Here is a 21,789-nt window from a genome sequence, read left to right as displayed (position 1 = left end):
GTGATTTGCCGTTGGACATGAGTGTGTAAACCGAGCTGAACTAGTCGCCTGTAGGCTACAAGGCATTACACAACTCACCCGACACTGGAGAAGCCACAGGCAATTTTGTATTCATGGATCTTAACTGACGTACAGGAAACTTAGACCTTTGAGATTTCTTTAAAAATTACAGATTTGACGCAGTTAAACCATTATTTAGGTTAAAAAATAAATAAATAAAAATACATCGATATATAAACCCACTGAAGCACCAACACTGAATGCTGAAAATCATTTATTTAATTTTACAATATCAGAACAGGCCTACAAAACAATTGAAACAATAAAACATGAAAAAACAAGGAAAGGACAGCAGCAAAAGCAGTAAACAAAGCCTAACGAAAGTGATAACATTTTATTCAACTACTGCAATTTCCCTGAATCATTATTTCCTGATCTAAATTAATCATAAGCAATATCAATTTTTTCAACCCAAACTCAGATGAAGCACGTTGATTCAGTGACACAGTATTAGTGAACAAGATGATGTTCAACCTCAGCTACAGCATGGTCAGAGAGACCATAAGCCTGAACTAGAGTTTAAAGTGAAAATTGTGTTTTACTATTAAATCGGTTGGAATTTGTTTTATTTTGTGAACTGAGAGGGTGTGGGGTGGACTGTTTAGTGATACGCATTTTAAGACTGGCAAAAATGATAAGAGCATCAGACACCGAAGAACTTTCAGATTAAATTCCACAGACCTCCATCAATTGATAGTCCAACATCTTTTATATTAAAAAAAAAAAAGTTCTTGGAAGTCATGATACAGTTGAACTCCAGCAACTCCTTTTAACCAGTCCTGGTTCTGGATGCTTTGTGTAGAACTGAGAAAGCACATTTCTCCTTGGGCTACAAAGTGTAGATGTACAGGATCTTAAAAGATGAGAGTGATAGGGGTAGGTATATTGTTGGGGTCCGAAGGGAGGAATAGGTTTGAGTGGGACAGCGACGCACTGGTTACTCACCTACCAGGCGACGGCCCTACCTCTCGCCTTTCCAACAGCACTGCGCCCTTACAGCTATGCTGTCTTCGTAACGGTTCAAAGCACAGCCGGGGCGCCTCAGTTTTGAGCGCGAGTGCACGTCTTGTCTCGTCTTACTGGAAATGCTTCAAAAAGACCAAATGCCATAGAACAAGCCAAGGCAACAAGTCCACAATTTCCCTAGCCTCAAACGTTCCCACCAATAACATTTGTGAGAAAGGAAAAATACACCAAAAAAAAATAAAACAAAAAACGCGCCACCAAAGCCCAAAGATTTTTCGCTATACAATATGGTCTCATAGCTGATCTTCAGGGTGAACCATGAGGGTTTTCACTTTTCAAGCAATAGAATAAGGCGGGGGGGAAACAAAACAAACAAAAATAAAAACTTGCAGACAACAAACCAAGACCATGTGGGGTACTTGTGTGCCTGAGCTGAAGGACTGGGTTCCTCTGCTTCTGCAAGCCATCACTTTGATTAACCCTGAGCAGTGGCACTGCTACAGTTCTACAACTGGGTTAGATTTAGGGTTTTCAGCCTCAGAAGTTGGATCTGAGCTGCAGGTTTCCAACAGTTGCAGTAGGATCACTGAGGGCACGTGTACTGTCGAGGTGCAGGCGTGATCGGGGGCAGAGGGCTTTACCTTAGTGGGGAGTGCGTCCGTGCCACTGTGGGACTCTAATTCTCTTCCCCCCGTCATGTGCAACCTGGCGTCCTGAGGCCCGGGAGCCATTTTAGCTGTAGTTAGCGAAAAGGGAAAACGTGGCTGGAAGAGCAGTAAGAGTAACAAGAGTCATGCACTATTTGAAATAACATTACAGACATGTAGCGATTAGGTGTGGAGTCACATGTGTAGAGCCCTGGTGCACTGTGAGGAGCTACACCCCCCGCCACCCTCCCATCTCCACTCTACCATAGTTATGAGTGGGGACACAGAACACTAGAAGACAGCTCTACCATCAGCAAACTTTAGGGCCTGGATACATGACGAGTTTATCATCAGAAGTCTTGAAAAAACATACGCAGAACAGCATCCAATTCACCTCACGACACACTGCAAAGACAAATGGTAATAACAGGATCTCTAGAGACATTTTCTTGACTCTTATTGCCAACTTGTCAGACCCCTTAAATGCTAATGCAAGCTCCCTAACAAGTCCCTGATCTTCCAGGTCATTTCCATCACAAGACAGCAGAGATTCCCCATAAAATAATAGCACATTTGCACTTCACCAAAGACAGTTTAGTGTATCCAGGCCTCTAGGGGTCAAGGACATTGTTTTGGTTGTGTATGTATGTTTGTGCATGTACCCCACCATCTCTCAGCGTTGGAATGAAAGACTGAAGGCAGTCTGTGGTTCATTCTAAAGGAAAGAGGACATAATATCATTAAGAAAAGAAAAAAAGAAAATGAAAAAAGTAAAATAAAGTTCTGTGCCATGCTTTGATTACAATCATTTACTGGTTTCAATAAAAGATAATGAAGGAATTCTACACAACCTCCATAACATCTGTGCCCACAACCATACAATAGTGACCTATGAACTCGTTTGCATGGTGTACACTTCATTGAGGTAAATCAGAGTTGGTAGCTGGCATAAGCATATCTTGAAATATTACATCAGATGTTATGAAAACCTTATGTAGACTCCTTACACTAGTTTAAGTAAAATTGGCAACTTAATTAAATGAAAGCAAGTATCGTTAGGTGTATTACTTAAGGAACATCACTTGAAAGCAGAAGAACCCTGCCTCTAGTTGCATGTCACACACACTGGGTTTATAATTTTAGATAAAAATCAAGTTTAATTCAAACTGCCTAGAACCTTTGCCAAATAAGATTATAACAGATCAAGTGTTTTAAACAAAAGTACATGAGATACTTAGTCTTCACTGTCTTTTATTCTCAAACTCAAGTCACCTGGAGGCCTAATGCAATAGACCTTACAACTCCAGAATCAAGAAATCAACTAAATGTGCTCAGCCAAAACACTGGTGACTAAAATTCACTGTGAATATAAATGTGGAGGATAGAGAGATCGGAGGGAAACAAACTTTGATTTCACAAGGCTGCTCTCAAATACAAAAAGAAAAAAAAAAAAGAACTCTTTGCTGTTTTTGAAAGAGAGAAAAGGGTCATGTCATTCGAGAGATTAATCACCACTATCTCTCTGAATAACCACAGTACTTTGTCCATGTAAGAGAAGGATACAAGGCTATGAATGGCAGACAATTCCTCTAAAGACCTGCAAAGCATGCATAGTTGCTATCTGCAGGCTATACAACCAATTGTTTTGCTTATTCATAAACAGCATCTCCAACCAACCAGTCAATAAAGATATGGAAATAACAGAAAGAAAACAATTGAGTATGAAGTCTGAGTATATCTATCTATTGATGGTGAAAAGTTTGTCCCTTTTGCTGATGAATGCTAGGTAAACTAACATCCACTAGCCATCCATTTTGCGGCCTAGCCTCATTCCAACGGGTGACTTTAAAACCAGAGCTCAGGTTCATGCTCAGAGCAGAAGTCTCGCCATCTGCCCTAGAAAGGCGGCGCCTAAAGGGCTGAAAAAGACTTGAGTTCCTTAAAGCAGAATTGTGTTATTTTGCTGATACTGATGTCTCTGCTCAAAGCCAAATCCGACCCATTTAGAACAGAAGGAAACAGGTGTATGATACGGTGTGTGGCTCTGTCGCAAGTCAAGATGTTTTCTATCAACATTTAGGCATAGCCAGTCAGACACAGACATACAGACACACAACCATTCACACAGGTCCTCTTAGCACTCTAAACTCAATTTTCATTACTGCCTTCCTGCTACAATTGTTGGATTGTTAGAGGATAAATACAGACATTAGCTACTGCAAGCAGGCTCTGAAGGCATTTCCATGAGCCAAATCCTCCCTGGGGTATCAAAGAAAAAAAAAAAACCTAGCTTCTTATCTTAAAAACTGTGACTAATCTGTAGACCTTAAAACAGATTTGTAGAATTTTCATTACAAAACAATTTCACAAGGCACAATCATCTGACAGGGGCCGATACCAAATTGAACAAGACAGGAAAAAGTGCTTTAACTGTAAGAAAATTAGATTTAAGTTACATGGGCCTGAATCAAAGAATTTTGATTGTTAAATGAAAAACTGGAACCAAGGTGTTAAGCTACTGACTTTAAACACCTGCGATGCCTGGTACACTAGGGAATTTCTGACCCCGATCAAACCTGTAAAACGAACACGTTTGATGTAAATATTCAATGCAGCCCTTTCTTCAAATTCCTCAGCACTGTTATAATACAGGACCCACACAATTTCAGCATTCTCTGCCACACACACACACACACACACACACACACACACACACACACACACACACACACACACACACACACACACACTTTACACTCTCTCTCTCTCTCTCTCTCTTTCATACACACACACACACACTCTCACATGTGAGGTGGTGGGGGCTATCGGTAAGGGGGCTCTGGCGTGTGGAGGTGGGAGTAATCAGGATGGCGGAGAAGGGGCTCCTTGTGTGTTGGAGGCGGCTCATACGCTCTTGGAGACGTGGTGGTTCCAGGGGCGGCTAATTGTTGGGCATCCATCGGTCCTGAAGGCGGTATGGGCATGACAGGCATCGGGGGTGGTGGGGGTGGCGGTGGTGGATAGTAGTTGTACTGGTACTGTTGATACTGATGGTATTGATGGTACTGTTGGTATTGTTGGTACTGCTGAACATACTCTGCATAGCATCTAGTGAAAAGACACACAAGTAGGGTGTTTAGATAAGGACTAGATCCATTTGGCTTATTGTTCTTGAAAGCTAAGACAAGTTGTGCTTGGGTGTAGTTTTTGTATCAGTTTCGGTCCCAATTTGCCCATCTTGAAAAACTTTCTAGAAAGCTGTAATTGCCACATCAAATAGATATATATAAAATTAATCTATCTATCTATCTATCTATCTAGAGAGAGAGAGGAGAGAGAGAGAGAGAGAGAGAGAGAGAGAGAGACTGACTGTTGGTCAGTTTCCTCTGAACTTGAAAGTTTTAGCTGAAACTGTGTGAGAATAGCTAGAATCAACAATTGTATACCAAGAATGTAGAGTACCTTAAATGGTACTTGAAGCTGTTCATCAGAGCTAAACTAAAAGGTTTTTTTTTTTTTAAAATAGGTTTTTTTCTACACAATTAAAATTGTTATGACTGAAATTCCATATAGTGTATGATGATGCGATATGTCAATCAGTTCTTAAGTCTTGCAGTGCATCCCCTGGCTTGTTCTTTGTATGTTACCTTGAAATGGGGTCGCCATCTTTAGGTGTGGGCAGTTCTGGTCCGCCTGGCGGGGTGGGGAGCAGGGCGCGGCGCTTGGTCCTTGCCTGGGAGATGGGCTGTGGAACTGGGTCAGGCAGCAGAGGGGCTGAGCGCCTCACCGGGCTTCGATCCCGGTCAGATTTGGTAATAGCCTGCTGCTCTGCCAGCACTTGTTGGCCCTGCTCAATAAAGCGTGCCCGAGCAGCTTCAAAGATGGCCTGGGGGTCAGCCTCTGCTCCTCCGATGGCCCCATAGGCAGGGCTGGCATACAGGGTGGAATTTGCACCATAGGCAGGATCCACCGGTGCAGTGCCCGCGGTGCCCACCTCTACCGCGGGAGGGTAGGCAGGGGTGTCTGTAGCCTGACTGCCCGATGAGCCGTACACCTGGTCAGCGACAGCACCATACACCTGGCTCGCCAGTGCACCGTAGACTGCGGCACTCACCGGTTTGCCTCCTGACCCACTGGCTTCAGTCAGGCCCTTCAGCGCTGTGTATGTCGGGTCTGAGCTTGTGGTGTTGAAGAAAGAGTTGTGCACACATTGCTGAACTTGGATGGGAAGTCCAGCAGCTGCAGCTGCAGCCGCAGCCAGCACAGCTGCCTGACTTTGGTGGTGCTCCATGGGCGGCCTGGTAGGGCACTCTCCAGCAAAGTGGCCCTGCGCCCCACACCGCGCACAGGGCACCTTGGAGGCAGCTGCAGGTTTGGTCTGCTGAACCTTTGAGAGTTCCACAGAAAGTGGACGGCCCTTGAAGGAGGTCCCATGGAGGGCCTCGATGGCTTTCTCTGCATCCTCTTTACGCTCCATGTGCACAAAAGCATAGCCTGCTGAGGAAGAGAGCTTGGCTGCAACAGCAAAGAAGGAAACAAATCACAATATTAAAGAGAACAACAGACTGAACGCATTATATAAGATCAACATTTAGATGACACCACAAACGAATTTTTTTTTGCATTTTTAATTAGATTAAGAACAAGAAAGCAGCAAAAGTTTTTTTTTTTTTAAAAAAGCATACTTTTTACTTTGTCACACTCCAAGACTTTGCCAAAACGAGAGAACAGTTCGTGCAGGTCGTCAGTTGTGCACATAGCACTGAGGTTCCCCACAAATACTTTGATGGAGTTTAGGGGTCTGCCTCGGGACTCTTCAACTACAAGGTTGCGGCCATGAAACTCTCGACCATTCAGATCACGAATGGCACGGTCAGCAGCCCCTTCTCCTTGCAGATGGACAAAGGCAAACTGTCTCAGTACAGTAATCGTCTCCACTTCTCCGTAAGGGGAAAAAAGGGCTATTAGGTCATCTTGAGTTGTTTCCAACGCCAGATTCCCTACAAAAAGCTTCACCGCGCTGCTGTTGTCCATTGCACCTGAAGAACCTAGAAAACAAAGAACAAGTTTAATTTTCTACTTCTTTGCAGACAAACTTTGAGTTAATTCAACAAGGTATTAAAATAAATGAATGGGTCTGGCATTTCCGTTAAACACACTAAAGAGCAGTAGACAAAAAGCTATGGTGAAGAAAAAAAATACATTGTTTCGTTGGAATCCTACAGCCTACAAGTAAAGCAATTTTTAATATCTTGAAGATACTTTCAATACACTTGAAAATGCAGGAATCTCGCATTTCGACACAAAGGAATACGGTACGCTTCAACGGGGTAAATATGGAGCGACTTAGTTGCTTCTCAGTAAGAATGGATAATCATGAAATATTTAGAACGAGCCAACCAGTGAACTTGTTCCACGAGGTGGCTAGGTTAGCTAAATGATGACGCTGATTTAACACGCATTACTGCTAACTACAAGATAGTGTGACATCGATAATCTGGCCAAATAGCCATTTTAAAACGAACTAGCTAGCTAGCTGGATGTCTTACAAATTTCGCGGTACAGCTTCGTGACACTGGCGGTTAAATTTGTTGTTTATATGTTTATAAACTTATAATCATTCCTCGTCTATGTAGAAATTGCTGGAAATAAGCCAAAATCATTTAGTACGTCAAACCGTAAACATTAGCTAAAAAGGCTAATTGTTAGCTAGCTAGCTAAATACCAGCCCCGCACAACGAGACGGTCGACGCGCGGCGGGCTGCTAGCAATGGGTAGCATTTCAAGCAAACTACTACCAAGGAAAATATGACAAAATAAACTACCTGCACACTAAGAATGACACTTACGCTATATATAATATTTATAGAAGTCACAAAAGACAAAATATAAACAGAGATTAACCCGCAATATTACATAACATCACAAATACGACAGCAGCATGCTAGCTGACTAGCCACCATCTTACCTAACGCGGTATGAAATTCTTCATATCCCATATCCGGCTGACGGATGTTGCTCTTCATACGTGTCCGTGTTGCACCAAGTAACGCTGTAAACAAAAGGTCCGATCAGGTCGAGCACTGTAAGATAGGTAAATTTTCATTCCTATTAGCTGAAGGCGTTTATCCCATATTTTATGCTTTTTTTATACGTGTTTCGATATCCTTTTGAGATCTTCTTAGTAGCGTGGTGATTTTGTATTCTTTCATCGCTACCTTTCTTTTCAACGCTCTAATTCTTTCTGTACATCAGAAAGTGAGGTTAAAGTGAGGTCTACCGAATTGTCCACATACTCGTAGAAAGGCAACACTCTAATGTGGTTATCTAGGACAAAGTTACTTCAGAAGACAAATAAAATAATGTTGTCACATAATGGCGAAACATCCATGGATATTTTTTGCTAATTACATTTAATACCGTCCTTTATGGACGTGCTCCTTCGCATACAGCTGTATGTTAAAGTGTCATCTGGTAATAATATTCTAGTTCTAATAATATATTCTATAATAATAATAAAAAATAATAATAATAAAAGTGCTTAGAACCCTTTTGTTTTTGTCAGGATTTTTCTTCGGCTCTACAAGTCCTGCAGCCATGAAACTTGGTCAATAGGTAGTAGTCCCTCCCGCTACACAGGCGCAAGACGCCAGCCAGATTGGACTACAGGTGGCGCTACAGCGCACTCAAACGCCTTCCAGTTCATTACTCTTTATGTCATACAGACAAAATTATTTTTTCCAGTCATTAATTTTCTTCCAGTCTCCAAAAAAACCCTCAAGAACCCATAAGCTCAGCCCACTTAGATTTTGAGATAATTTGCATAATATTGAAAGTCACAAACATTTTTGAGCATGAACTAATCCTAGGATTTTTACAAAACATACACAATCCAGACATTCACAAGTGTCTGCAGTTTAGTAATTACCAAAACTGGACATTTCTACACTGTATAGTTTCCACATGCCAATCAAATCAAGGGGCAAGGATTCTACTACAAAAGCTGAACATAAGCACCTCCCAAACAATTTCAATGAGACTAAACGTTACAGACATGTATCCCAAACGGGTATGGGGCAAGTCAACCATTTTGGCACACCTACGTAACTAGGTGGTGCTATAACAGGCAAGAAACTCCCATACCCCGACTGTCCAATTAATGCGAAACTTGGTACACAGCATCTATGTGCAAGTATGGAGCAGGACCTAAACCTATCAACCAATCAGCATTCAGTACACATTTAACAAGTTTAGCAATCTATATGGTCAAGCCACATCAAACTTGAATGATATGGTCACGTATGCAATCTCTAAGACAGTCAAGTTTCAACAGAACTAGCCCCTGGGGCATGCTATACTAGAAAATCCAGTATATTTCCTACATAGTTAAATTTGGAAACACAATCTTGGACTCAAATAAATATTTGCACGAGTCCAAGAACTTTGCAGTTACAAGTGCTTTTCAACCTGTTTAGCTTTGTCACATTAATTAATAGCATAAAATTTACACATTTCAAACTAGCCCTAGGACTGTCCTTCAATCACATCAAATGAGGTCTTGAAATAATCTTGAGTTTGAAACTAAATTATGACCCTTTTTCAATCAAAGGGGTACCAGTATCACTTTTTAAAAGTCATATCACTGAACTGCTACCATAGTTTGTCTGATTTTGACCAGAAATTCTACCATTCTGAGGAAAACTGCAAAGTTTGTGGCAAAGCAGTTGCCAGGAGGCTCTACAGTGCAGAATTACACATTTTGCTTATAATCGTGAGCCTTGTGTTTTCATACCTAAATATCAGCATGTCACATCAACACAGAAATTTACATACATACATACATACATACATACATACATACAATGAGAGTCTGATGTTGCCTGCAGAGTTTGAGCCACTCATGACATCAGGAAGCTCTACAGTACACAATTACCCATTTTGCATTTATTCACATGCCTTGTGTTTCAAAACATAAAATGGGCAGAATTTAGGAAAAGTAGATAACATCACAGAAATTTATAGACATGTAATATCAGATTCAGAAGATTATGGGCTGAACACACCAGTTTGTAAATTGTAAACATTCACAGGGTATGCAATACTTGTAGTCATAGTATCTCAATCAACACAGGCCTCCTTAGCTTTTTATACCAGCACCAAATAATCAAATACACACACACACACACACACACACACACACACACACACACACACACAATAAACTTTTTTTAGGCTTCCCAACACCTACTCCTTCCACCTGTTCTACATTTCCCTCTATTCCATACCTCCACCTCATCTAAACAAAGCCTTTGGCTTCACTGTAAACATCATCAGGATAGCAATACTGAGGTAACTGTCTGTCTCCAATTTTGTTTTTCCCCCCCTTCTCCACTTCCCTTGCTCTCAGAGTGAAGAGGTTGAGGGGCTCTTCATTCAGGCCAAGCAGGGCAAGTTTGGGGTGCTGGCGAAGGGCAGTGAACTTCGGGGTCATGATGCCTCCTGCAGCTGGTTGTCCTCAGCCAGTTGAGCTTCCAGTAGAGTGGTGTCCCCCATCACCAGCGTGCAGATGAAAGCCAGACCATTAGCATTGAAGTACGTCTGCAGGTGAACAGATGCTCTGTTGGAGACACCCAACTTCCTCATACCGTGCTCCAACGAGGCATAGAACCCAAACACTGCTACTGCACCACACGACTGCTCGCTGGTTCAAAAGAGAGCAAGAGAGAAATAAAGGGAAGAGGGAGAACGAGACTCTCTGCACGTGCATGCGTGTGTGTGTGTGTGTGTGTGTGTGTGTGTGTGTGTGAGAGAGAGAGAGAGAGAGAGAGAGAGAGAGAGACACCTGCTGCAGGTGAACTGGGAGGGGAACAGAGAGAAAATGAAGCCTGGGTGGGGAAGCTGAGGAAAGGCTCTGGCCAAGGGCAAGCACAGACCGAGGAGAAAGGGCCAAGATTCCAAAGTGCTGCTCCAGTTCTGGGCCAGCCACTGGAATTCAATGATCTCACCACCACATTATATAAATCAGCCACCAACAAAAGAGCTGTTTTTCAATTGCTCAATAGACAGACAAATAGAGAAAAAAAAATAAAATAAAATAAGAGACAAATCAAATGTGGCAGCCATAACACACAATAGCCAGTACAAACAGCACAAACATGCCCCAACCACAAGGGGGGGGGACAGAACCACACACACACACACACACAAACAAGAGAGTGCAACACATCAGGAGTGACCCGAGCCAAATTAACAAACAAATCCACACTGGAAACAGAAGCCAATAAACCTACACACACAAGTGGAAAACACAGATGAAACTCACACACCAAACAAAACGGCAGTCACTCCCTACTTACCAATGAACAGACAACAAAAGGAGCAAAGTGGAATATGTACAAGTGTACAGCTGCAAACTAACTATTATGGCAAAGTCATACAGCAGGTCAAATGTCACCTATCAAACAACCATGTCCAGAGCACTCTCACTGCTTTCCCTTCACCAACCTTCCTCTTTCTTTTATTCCACATCAGGGTGGGCGGAGTCTTGTCCCATGATTGGCTGCAAACCTGAAACTCAGTAGTGGAATTTGGAACTGGATCTGGAATGGAACACAAGCAGACTCCACACACACGAACGCACACACGACGTAATAATAGAAGGATTCTGTAAAGGTTGTGACAGCTTATAAAAGACATATGAACATTCTCTATTATGACCTTTATTATGAAGGATTCTGTGAAATTTCTGTAATACAACTCTGGTCTTTGTCTGCGCTCCAGAGGTCTCCAGTGGGGCAGGTCAGACCATCTGGATCCTCCCCCTAGTTTGCATATTAGGATTAACTGTTATACTGTATCATATATTGTCATACAAACCAGATGTACTGGAGTGCTTCAGGAAGTTTTTTGTGAACATGTATCTGAAGTCTCTTGTAGATTGAACCATGCAGTTTAAATTTGTACTCCTTTTGTTAAAAATATCTAATTTGTACATAATCCATTTGATCATTTAGCAACAATCTGAAGAGTTAACAAGAATGACATAAATGTGACATAGCTAATGTAGTGAGTGATCACCTTGCATACAATTGGCTACGTCAAAAAAGGAGTACATAGGGTGTTTTCACAAAACATTCACAAATGTGATGTAATCAGACACATGCACATATCTTTCTCTCAGTCCCGTCACAAGTAACCAGTTGTAACTGTTACTGGAAGTTAATTCCATACATTAACACTGGTTCTAAGGCATCCACAACTTGCAGTGTGGTGCAACAAACAATATAGCAGTACTGTACAGTTCAATTTTAGAAAGAAAACTCAATCACCAGCTTCTCACATTATATGCAGACTGCTATTGTATACATTTTAAAACCTTTAATGACTGGCTGGAGGGCAGGGGATATCCCAATCTATACGTGTATATGTCTGTGTCTATACATTTTTATTAACTTAGCAAGCTCCTCAATCACATTTCCAGTTCATTTAAACACTTTATTTCACTGTCATCTAACTTCAACCACCTTTTCACGGCATATTCATGAAATAGTGCACAAAGTCAGAATGTCCATGGCGGATGGTTTCTGCGTCCACGTTGCTTCATGTCAGACTGGCGAGACAGTGCTTGGACCCGGAATTGCCGCTTGCGGCTATATTTGTTCTTGATTTTGTTTGTTCTGTCTTACTCCTCTCCTCTATACTAATGCTAAATTTAAACATATTTTACTCTGTTTCTGAACCTTGATATTTGACTATTTAAAATTGTAACAATCTTTAATAAATGTCTTTTATACATATTTAACTTTTTCCATGCGATTCGCCTGTTCCTTTCCAGATCCTTTCCTCTCCAGTGTTTGGGAATGTTGCGTTTCCGTGGTGAAGCTGGTGACGTTCTGACTACTAGCTAATGTGCTGGTTTACTTTAATCATTTGTTTAAATCTAGCAGGTAAAGGACAATTACCATACAAAAAAAAACAACAACACTCAAACAAATAATGCAAACAAACGACTAGTTGCTTCTGTTAAGATAACGAGCAAATGCGCATTAGAAGATGACACGAATTCCCACAGGCTTCGTATCGTAAATGGTGTCCATGATGGTAGTCAGTATTTTGATCCGCAATCCGTAAGTCATTTTCAGCAATTCCCATTGCGTAAATTCACTTATATAAGCGCAGGACTATATAGGTGTACCTTCCAGGTTTAAACGAACGCATGCGCAAACGTATTTAGAAAGACAAACTTGGCTTCCACATTGACAATACACGCAAATGGAAAACACGCATAAGAAGACAGAATGTGAATAATCCCTGAATCATAGTTGCACATGTACTTCAGGAGAGGGCTGGACGGCATCTTTTCAAACACGTGGAAGAGGAAATAACCTGTAGATTTCCCCTATGAACAAAACTACCATTTTAGAATTTTTTCAATATCCAGATGGGCAGTATATTTCAAAGAATTTGACAGCTCCCTGTCACGAAGTAGTGTGTAGGCTTCTGAATTTTTGAGAAATCGTGAAAGCTGTAAGGTAAGTCGCCACTTTCTTTTGAATGCTATCCGTGTCTCTGGAGTGGTGTCGTAAAATATGCCAAAGTCTTCTGGTTACTTACCTGCACGATGTTAATTCTTGCACAACGTGTGTTATGGCATGTCACTTCTGGTTAAATACTACCTCCGGGAATTAACACGTTGGACTAAGTTAAAGAAGCAGGACATTGCAGGGGACTGAAGTTGTAAGATTTTCTTGCTGTTCTCGTCTTTCTCTTTTACAACTACACTCGGTTGCAAAACGGGTTAGCGCAGTTTCATGATTTGTAGCAACTGACAGAGAATTGTAAAGTTGCTTTTGCTCAGATCATATTTACAGTTATTACTTTATTGGAGTTTTTAAAAAAAAAAACAGATACAAACACATGATTGCAAAGCTCGGATAAAGTAATTTGAAAAGTATTATATATTTTTAACAAATTCAACTGTACCCCAGTATTAATAACAAAACCCTTTTAAAAAGCCCTTAATTGTTAATCAGTAATCAGTGTTTATATACTATTTATAAACCTATTTTATCATAGCTTGTATAACTTAGCCTTAGCCGTGCACTAATGTAAGGACCTACAGATTCAGAACATAGTACCATTCCTAACATTGAGTTAACAGGTTAACAGCACTGCAAACAGTTGCATAATTGTTTTTTTCTTTCCCAAAACACCTCTTACAAAAATAATGCCCATGCCTCCCAAGCACATATTTAAAATCTCTCCCGTCATCAAGCCTGGACTTGCTGGGCTCATGTACACACCTCATGATTAGAGCTGTGGTCTGCCCCGCCTACCTGAAGAGTCACTCTATAATCTCTCTGCATGATGCCCCCCCCCCCCCCCCCCATTATATACTATATATGAAAAAATGGATTTTATATGCACAAGAAGAGAAGGCAATGTACTGTATCATTCTATGTCTATGTTGTATTATTCATGGCAAAAGTTTATATCACTTTAAACATTTTTAAAAGAAGAACATTTCTTTATTTTTAATATCTCTTTAAACCACCCTTGTAGCATTCCACAAGCTCTTACAATGAAAAATATCTCATCCAAATACTACATTGTGGATGAATATAAAGTGTTTGAAAGTTTCAGGTCATTCCTAAAAAAAAACAAGCTGTGTCAGTGGGTGGGAATGTTCAGTAGGCTGTGTGGGCCACTGTTGCTATAGCAGCCATCTGCTGCTAACAGAGAGTATTCTTTGCCAGCCCACTCAGAGTTAAGCTATGCCAAGGGTTTCCTAAAATTGTAATATTGAAAACCAGCCAATCTGCACCCTCAAAAAAGTTGAAACTAAAAATAAGCCTTGCAAAATTAATACAAGGCTACATCTTTCTGTTCTGTTACAATTAGGAGCTATTTAGGAGGAAGATGGTTTACAGAAAAGATAGACATAATAAATTGTGATCATTTCCATGTACCAGCACCAAAGCTGAATGCTGATCTAATACTTTTAATCAAGTTTTCTGTCACTTACTGGTTTAATGGGTATTGTTGATATTTTAATGCAAGGCCAGAGAAACATGCTGTTTTAGCAAGTTGCATGTACCATCAATAGATGAATATGAGCTAGGATCATTATTACATTTATATGAAACATTGTCAATAATAGTCCGTTTTCTTCTAAGGATTAGGTTATATGTGGCTGCGAACACTTTTTAGTGGACCTAGCCATAGTACTTATGGTTTGGCTCTGAAATATGGAAAAAAAAATTTAAAAAGACAGAATTAAAAAGACAATTAATATATCCATATGCAAATCTGATTATAGTAAGATGCAGCTCCATCCCAGAAAAACTCTGAGCAAGTAATACATGAAGAATTAATAGAATTAGCTTACATATGACTATGACTTTTGACTGGAAAGGGCTGATTTCACATCCCACCAGGAAATCTTACTCCCAAAGGGGAAGAATGCAAGACTTCAGTTTGACATAAATGCAAACCTAATTTCAAAAACAAGTTTTTAAAAGTTCAATATTTTATGCCAACAAAAAAAAAAGAACACTTTATGCCAAGCAAGAGGTAGCTGTCACAGCACAGATTGGGCTAAATTAAAGAAAAGCAGCATAATATGCAGGAAGTTACATCACCGAGGGATCGAACTTTGTTTTTCAGTCAAATTTAAGACCCTAACATAGTATAAATAATCTAAAAAGATGTGTGGTGGTCAAAAACAGAAATGTTGGGTTCAAAGAAGCAAACGTAGGACAGTTATGGAGTAAGTCAGACTATGACAAAGCTTTCACATGATGAGGAGGAACAAGGCCCTAGGGGAGTTTCCCACAGGTCAGCTGGAGAAATAAGGCACATGCTTGTGAAAAATATTAATTCCAGGAAAACAGAAGATGAGAAATGACAAGAAGAAATATATGAGAAAGAGAGGATGTGAAAACTAAATTGTTTAGTGCAAGAATGAGTATAAGAGTTGGCACTGTAAGTACTCTGTGTAGTATTCTTCCACTCTGTGCTGTGAATATTTGGATGTTAAGATACATTGAACTTTAAATAAGGACGATTCTCTTGTGACATAATGCTTCCAATTTTGCATCTGCTCAAGTGTAGTGCATGTATGTGTCTGTATGTGCCCTAGATGCAGGAAGACCCTGTGTATGATTATCCGGACCCCCACCCAGTGGGGGAGAAGCGGGTATGTCCACAGCGAGGCTCCCTGAAGAGCATTAGTGTGTTGGATCGCCTGCTGCTCACATACCCAGTATGGCTGCAGCTGTCCATCAACTCTGCCACAGCCCTGCACATCCTACAGCGTGAACCTCCAGGGGTGAGAGGAACCCACTTACAAATTCATACTGGTGTAAACTACTCAAATACAAATACTGTCAGTGAAGTAATTCCAGTAATGCTGTATTTCAAAAAGTTACTGTAACTGACAATGTGCTTTAAAGAAAATGTCTCTGTGACTCACAAATACTGGGAACTGGGAACAACTATAAGCTATTAACTACTGGAGAAAACCCCAAAACACACAAAATTATTTCTTTCAGAATTGTTCAAACTGTATCCCCAAAACGCAACATGTTGTATGCTCTGCATTTTCTAGACCTTCCTGGTGCGAAAGTCAAACACATCCCAGAAAAAAATGCTATGTGTCAGGCTAGCCGATGAAAGTGTGCCATCGTTTGTCAAGCAGTTTGTTATCCGAGAGAAAGACTCAAGTGAGTAATAAGGAATGACAAGATGCAAAAAAAGATTTAAAAAAAGGTAGAAGAAATATTCCTGTCCTTACATATGTTAAGTGTATTAGAGGGGAAAAAATGAACGAGAGAGCAATTACATTGTTATAAATGCAGGCATTCACCAGTGGTCTCCCTATAACCCCCCCCCCAGCCTTCTCCTTGGAGACTTCGGCCATAAGTTTCCCAGATCTCTGCAGACTCATTGCCTTCTACTGTGTCAGTCGGTATGACTCAGCTCATTGCTGACAGATATCATTCAATATTTTTTTTTTAATTGTTTCATTGTTTAAGTGAGTTTTGTGGTCAAATGTCTCACACTTTAGGGATGTTCTTCCTTTCACTCTGGAGTTACCAGAGGCTATAGCCAAGGCTTCCTCCCACAAACAGCTAGAATCCATCTCTCATATGGGTGTGGGTAAGTGCAAGTTGTATTGATGTATACACACTATTGAAATTCAGCTCATTGATACTCTGTAGATTCTCAGTTTCATTAACCTGGCTACCCTGGTTTGTATGTTTGGATCCACAGAAGTGAAACATCTTCAGTGCTCATTTATTCTTACTTTGCAATTAAGAAAAGGTGTCTCTTTATGAGAGAATTTTTTTCCTTCTTAACTAGAAAACTAAATTACAAATTTGCATAGCTGACCTTATAAGTTTTTAAAGTTGCAATATTTTTTAAAAAGTTTCTCCAAAATTGTACAAAATTTTCTATTTAAAACATCACTGTCTCATGAAAAATATTTAATAGGTTTGCAAAAAAGGGAATTGCAATTAAGAACATTTATATAAAAAAAAAATTTAAAAAGATATATTTAAGATTATGCTCATAAAGCTGTTCACAGGAGTCTTCGTTTCACAAAATTGCTTAAACTAACTAATGCTACATCATGGTCTATGGTAACAATAGTGGTTGCAGAATTATACACTGATCTGTAACATATTTAAATGACTCCTTGCCATGTTTTATAGAGTTCTGGAGCTCTCAGTTGAACTTTCGTGGTCCTCGTAATGGTCCTCCACCAGTAGCTGATGGATCCCTTCTCCAAAAATCTACCCTACCAGACTGTGCCATGTCTATTAGCGAGAGCTCAGCCTTGTTCCAGGAGTTCTGTCAGCTTCGCACACGAAGTCCCTCTGAGCTGGATATGGGGGCAGGGCAGGGTGCGTTGTGTTTCATCAACCCACTATTCTTGCAAGACCACCCGGCCATGCACAAGCGCCATCATTTCAAGCGCAGTGTAAAAGTTCGCGTCTCCACCGAGAACACTAGCTCACTGTCACCTCCTGTCTCCCCACCACCACCTCCACCACTGCTGGCCAAAGCCAAGGTTAAAGGAAAGAATCTGCAGCATGCCGAAGTGGTTAGCACCGCTGAGGTGGAACCTACGGAGAAGCCAGAAGCTCTGGGTGCAGTTTCAGACTATCTGCAGCCCTGTGTCACTCTACCAAAGAAGGCCTCTACCATAGTCATGCCCACCCTTTCTCCTACTGTGGAGGAGGACGACTACCAGCTGCCCAAAGCCCTTCAGCAGGTAGAACTATGTCTGTACTATTAGTCACACAGTTTCCCGTGCACAAAAACAGCTACCAGCACTCAACACGCCTACTGCTGTATAAAACGAATCTATGAATACTTGTTCTTCCCTAACCAGAATTCTTGCACCACAAGAATCTGCATGGTTTGTTGTTATTATTTAATATTCTTGCATATACATGTGTAGGCTCGTCAGAACGTCTCGGTGGTGAGAGAACAGCAGGATGAGGATGAGGATGAGGAGATAGGGCTGGTAATGGAACAGCAGCGTATCCCGTCCCTCAGCGAGCTGGAGAGCAGCAGCTCCCTCAGCAGCCTTGACGAGGCAGAGGAGGGTCCTGAGAGGCCTCCCCTGACCCGGGGCACCAGCAACCCTACCGTGGCCTCCCTATGTCTTCCTCGCCAGTCAGCCTCCGCCCTGCGCAAGATGAGCGCCGCCTTCGTGTCCTTCTTTGTGCCGGGGAAGCGAGTCGCACGCCTGGTGGAGGACCTTTCCCGCGATAGACGGATGGCCTTCGGGACACTGGTGCAGGACTTCCTGAGGCAGCAGAGGGAGGTGCTGAAGCCACAGTTCTTGACGTCCTCTGTGGAGCTTCTGCAGGGCATGCGTATCTTCATTAGCCAGGCTAAGGTTTTCCTCCTGGAGTGTGGAGAGCTTGAACCCCCAATTGACATGCTAGTACCTGAAGATGAGAAAGGTATAAATAAAAAGATTCTGAGACGGGATAGATTTTACATTCTGCCTTGAATTGCGTTCAATAAACCCAGTGCTAATTTTAAAATGAAGCATAATGTGAGGCTCCTCAACAAAAGCACTGATAAATATGTTTATGGTTGCAGATCAGACACTGGAAAAAGCCCTGTTCCGCTGCGTGCTAAAGCCTCTGAAAAGACAGATTGATGAAGCACTGCACGTCTTGCACGAGCGAGACGGCTGTTCTAAGAGAATTGCTGAGAGCATGCAAAGAGCCAGAAAGGCATCACCATGCGACCTCTTTGGGGTGCAGGTTACTGTGCCAGACACCCAGGGCATTGATAAGTTAAGGCGGAAGATGTCTCTCGTGCGACGTGCCTATTCACCCATCGACAAGTTACATTTGCTGCTGCAGATCTGCAAGCTTATATATAAAGCCATGAAGAACAACGCAGGTAAGCATTCCTTTAAATCCATAAACACTCAGATCTTATTAAGCTGTTAAAATATACACTTAATGGACCAAACAGATACATAAAACTTCATATTGAAAAATCCCATTGCTTAGATTTAGCAAGCATACTGAGAATGACCAAAGCACATTTCTGTAATTATATAACATTCATAGTTGTTTTCTCCTTGAAACAGGGCAAGAATTTGGAGCAGATGACTTCTTGCCAGCTCTTTCCTATGTAATAGTTCAGTGCAACATGCCTGAGCTCTCTGTGGAGGTGGAATACATGATGGAACTGCTAGACACCTCTTGGCTTACAGGAGAAGGTACAGGTTCACATTATAAAGCTAAAAAAAATTGCACATGGTTTGCATTTAAAACACTTTAGCCCTTCAATCAGGGAAACACTACAGTGTGTACTGCAGGGGCACCACAGGCAGAGTCCTGTGCATTGACATTGAAAAGGGGCATTACAAAGTGTACTTTTTATTAGCACAAATGAACTCTACAAGTTCAGTTAGAGTCTAACCACAGTTGACAATCTAAAGTGTTAAAGTCATTTGTATACATTTTATGTTCAGTCCATTACTAACATCTTGCCTTTCTGTTAGGTGGATACTATCTGACCAGTGTTTATGCCAGCCTCAGCTTTATCCAGAGCCTGCCTGAAGCTGTGGCCCCTACTGCACTCACCCAGGAGGTCAGGGAATCGCTGAAGAACTGGAGCCACCGCCGAAGGACTGACAACAAGAGCCACAAAGACCTTCTGCAACAGGTCACTCTCTAGCTCTACTTTGGTACAGTAAACAAAAATGACTCAATTTTTGAATGATGAATTAGACCAGGTAGAAAAGAAAATTTGAACTACAAGTATAAAACACATTATAACAAGGAATTACTCTTTTTGTGTACTACAGAACTTTGTAAAGGTGGTGTTCCAAGACGGAGAGTGCAGCCTAATGAAGACTTTGCAGTGGAAGGCTGGGACCAGTGCTGAGACTTTGGCACAGCTCTGTGCGGTGAAGTTTGGGGTGAACCAGCCAGAGGAGTACAGCCTGTACTGGAGAAGGGATGGAGAGCTGGAGCCACTGCCTCCCACTGCTTACATTCAGGATCTCCAGAGCCTGGGCACCACAAGTGCTCCCTTCATCTACCAGTGCTCGGGTCCGGATATGAAGTCCCGCAAGTTGACCAGGGGAGGCGCTTTGGACCTTTCTGCGGAAGCCTCGTAATAGTCCTTATTCATCAGCATTGCAAACAAATCAGCACAGATTTGACCACCCTGAAAAACATGCCCTGTTTCTTCACTTACATATAATTTGCAAAGGGCCCAGAATTGACCTCACATACAGTGCTTGCATTAAACATGCTCCAATTCATGCAAGTGTAGCACTAATAAACCAATAAAAGGCATTTAGCAGATTAGACATAGTCGAATTGGAAGATGAACTGAAGGAAGTAAATTCACAGAAAAAAAGAGAAAGTAGAAACTTGGTGTTTGTTCATACTCAGTTGAAGTCATAATTATTAAAATTATAGTCTGCAAAGTCCAATTAACATATACAAATTATACATATTGAATATCTGAAATCACATTTTAGTACTAGAACTCCCATTACTATTAATAATAATAATAATAATTATTATTATTATTACTGGTGTTATTTCCTTTTTTTCATGACATTTCTGATATCAGTGATGTTATTGCTAACAATTTGAATAATCTAATTATAAACCAAGCAATTCCCAGGTTGTTGAAATATGCTCAAATTCACACACCCTCCAACCAGACATAAGTTTATTCATACAAATACACCAAAGATAAACCTGATGAATAAGGAAATTGTCAGGGAAATTTGTGTGCCCTCCTTTGATGACCATAATTGATAATATTCAGCTTTTAAAAAGGGTCCACATGACTTGGAGAATCTGTGTTAAACAGCCCGACACTCCGAGTAGACTCGTTATAAATGTCTCGGCTGAACAATATCTCAAACAATTTATTCATGGGTCACTGGATGCTAAATGTGAATATTTTGTTTTTATGTAATAATAAGGTCACAGCTGTCACATTTCATTGTATATTATATTTAGTACTGAGTGTTTCTGCAGTCATACATCAACAGACTAACCTCCAACAGTTGGAAATGGAGACCTAAATTCATTATGCTGTAATAATACTAGAGTCTGTGTACAATTGACTTTATGTTGATAACGCTATAGTAGTTACTAATAGTTGTAGTTACTCTATATGACATAGTACAGCTCTTTACAATACTGATCTAAATACTTTATATTATACGTTTTAGTGTGCATCTTGCTCCCAGCTCACCTGACCTGCTCCCAGTTCATTGACTGATTAACAAGCCCTTCAGTCAGGGAAACACTAAAATGTGTACTGCAGGAGTACAAGGCAGAGTGTATACGACGCTTAGAATAGCATTATGTATTATGGTGTGAATGGATGCTTTTGAGATGCCTGTAAGCTTTCGAGACAAATCTGGTAACAGATTGATGGCAATAAGGTCTAAAGGCAGTGGTATCTTAATGGTTAAGGTATGTGATTAGCAATCAGAAAGTTGCCAGTTCAAGCCCCACTAATGACAAGGTGCCACTGTTGGACCTCTGCGTAAGGGCCTTAACCCTCAATTGCTCAAGCTATGTTCATAATTGTAAGTTGCTTTGGA

General features: G+C 41.1%; 2 protein-coding genes across 11 annotated transcripts; one reads left to right on the top strand and one right to left on the bottom strand.

Moving 5' to 3' along the window:
- Nucleotides 1-257: 257 nt before the first annotated feature.
- rbm14a (RNA binding motif protein 14a) lies at nt 258-11,210 on the bottom strand. 9 transcript variants are annotated; one of them, XR_003411569.2, is made up of 7 exons: nt 11,030-11,210; nt 7,642-7,725; nt 6,359-6,721; nt 5,321-6,188; nt 4,584-4,781; nt 1,006-2,388; nt 258-913 (listed from the first exon to the last, which is right to left on the bottom strand). XR_003411569.2 is itself a non-coding variant. In XM_027023856.2 (6 exons), the coding sequence occupies exons 2-6, from the start codon at nt 7,697-7,699 to the stop codon at nt 2,292-2,294; spliced, it is 1,584 nt and encodes a 527-aa protein (XP_026879657.1). In that variant the 5' UTR covers nt 7,700-7,725; nt 11,030-11,210; the 3' UTR covers nt 258-2,291. The 9 variants fall into 9 exon arrangements, 5 of the variants coding, with proteins under 5 accessions (XP_026879657.1, XP_026879660.1, XP_026879659.1 ...); XR_003411570.2 differs by having other exon boundaries at nt 258-889; XR_003411567.2 differs by having other exon boundaries at nt 258-1,148; nt 1,668-2,388.
- A 1,854-nt stretch (nt 11,211-13,064) lies between these two features.
- On the top strand, nt 13,065-21,750 carry rin1a (Ras and Rab interactor 1a). Of its 2 annotated transcripts, XM_027023852.2 has the most exons (12): nt 13,065-13,204; nt 15,814-16,002; nt 16,282-16,396; nt 16,569-16,641; nt 16,741-16,832; nt 17,390-17,581; nt 17,744-17,952; nt 18,142-18,652; nt 18,795-19,103; nt 19,297-19,428; nt 19,714-19,877; nt 20,020-21,750. In XM_027023852.2, the coding sequence occupies exons 2-12, from the start codon at nt 15,814-15,816 to the stop codon at nt 20,332-20,334; spliced, it is 2,301 nt and encodes a 766-aa protein (XP_026879653.2). In that variant the 5' UTR covers nt 13,065-13,204; the 3' UTR covers nt 20,335-21,750. The 2 variants fall into 2 exon arrangements, with proteins under 2 accessions (XP_026879653.2, XP_026879652.2); XM_027023851.2 differs by having other exon boundaries at nt 17,390-17,952.
- The last annotated feature ends 39 nt before the right edge of the window (nt 21,751-21,789 follow it).

The sequence above is a fragment of the Electrophorus electricus genome, chromosome 6, assembly GCF_013358815.1.
Source record: "Electrophorus electricus isolate fEleEle1 chromosome 6, fEleEle1.pri, whole genome shotgun sequence".
NCBI classification, from domain to species: Eukaryota; Metazoa; Chordata; class Actinopteri; order Gymnotiformes; family Gymnotidae; genus Electrophorus; species Electrophorus electricus.
The sequence above is the reverse complement of the archived record's forward strand: the minus strand, read 5'-3'. Positions and strand labels throughout refer to the sequence as shown.

What these genes read in the sequence shown, in the direction of transcription:
- rin1a (XM_027023851.2), top strand. Translation starts at nt 15,814, where the DNA reads ATGCAGGAAGACCCTGTGTATGATTATCCGGACCCCCACCCAGTGGGG. An exon ending in TGCCCAAAGCCCTTCAGCAG is followed by an intron (nt 17,953 to 18,141) that starts GTAGAACTATGT and finishes ATACATGTGTAG; the next exon opens with GCTCGTCAGAACGTCTCGGT. An exon ending in ACAAAGACCTTCTGCAACAG is followed by an intron (nt 19,878 to 20,019) that starts GTCACTCTCTAG and finishes TGTGTACTACAG; the next exon opens with AACTTTGTAAAGGTGGTGTT.
- rbm14a (XM_027023856.2), bottom strand. Translation starts at nt 7,699, where the DNA reads ATGAAGAGCAACATCCGTCAGCCGGATATGGGATATGAAGAATTTCAT. An exon ending in GGAGTGTGACAAAGTAAAAA is followed by an intron (nt 6,189 to 6,358) that starts GTATGCTTTTTT and finishes TTGCTGTTGCAG; the next exon opens with CCAAGCTCTCTTCCTCAGCA. An exon ending in ACCACCACGTCTCCAAGAGC is followed by an intron (nt 2,389 to 4,583) that starts GTATGAGCCGCC and finishes TCTTTCCTTTAG; the next exon opens with AATGAACCACAGACTGCCTT.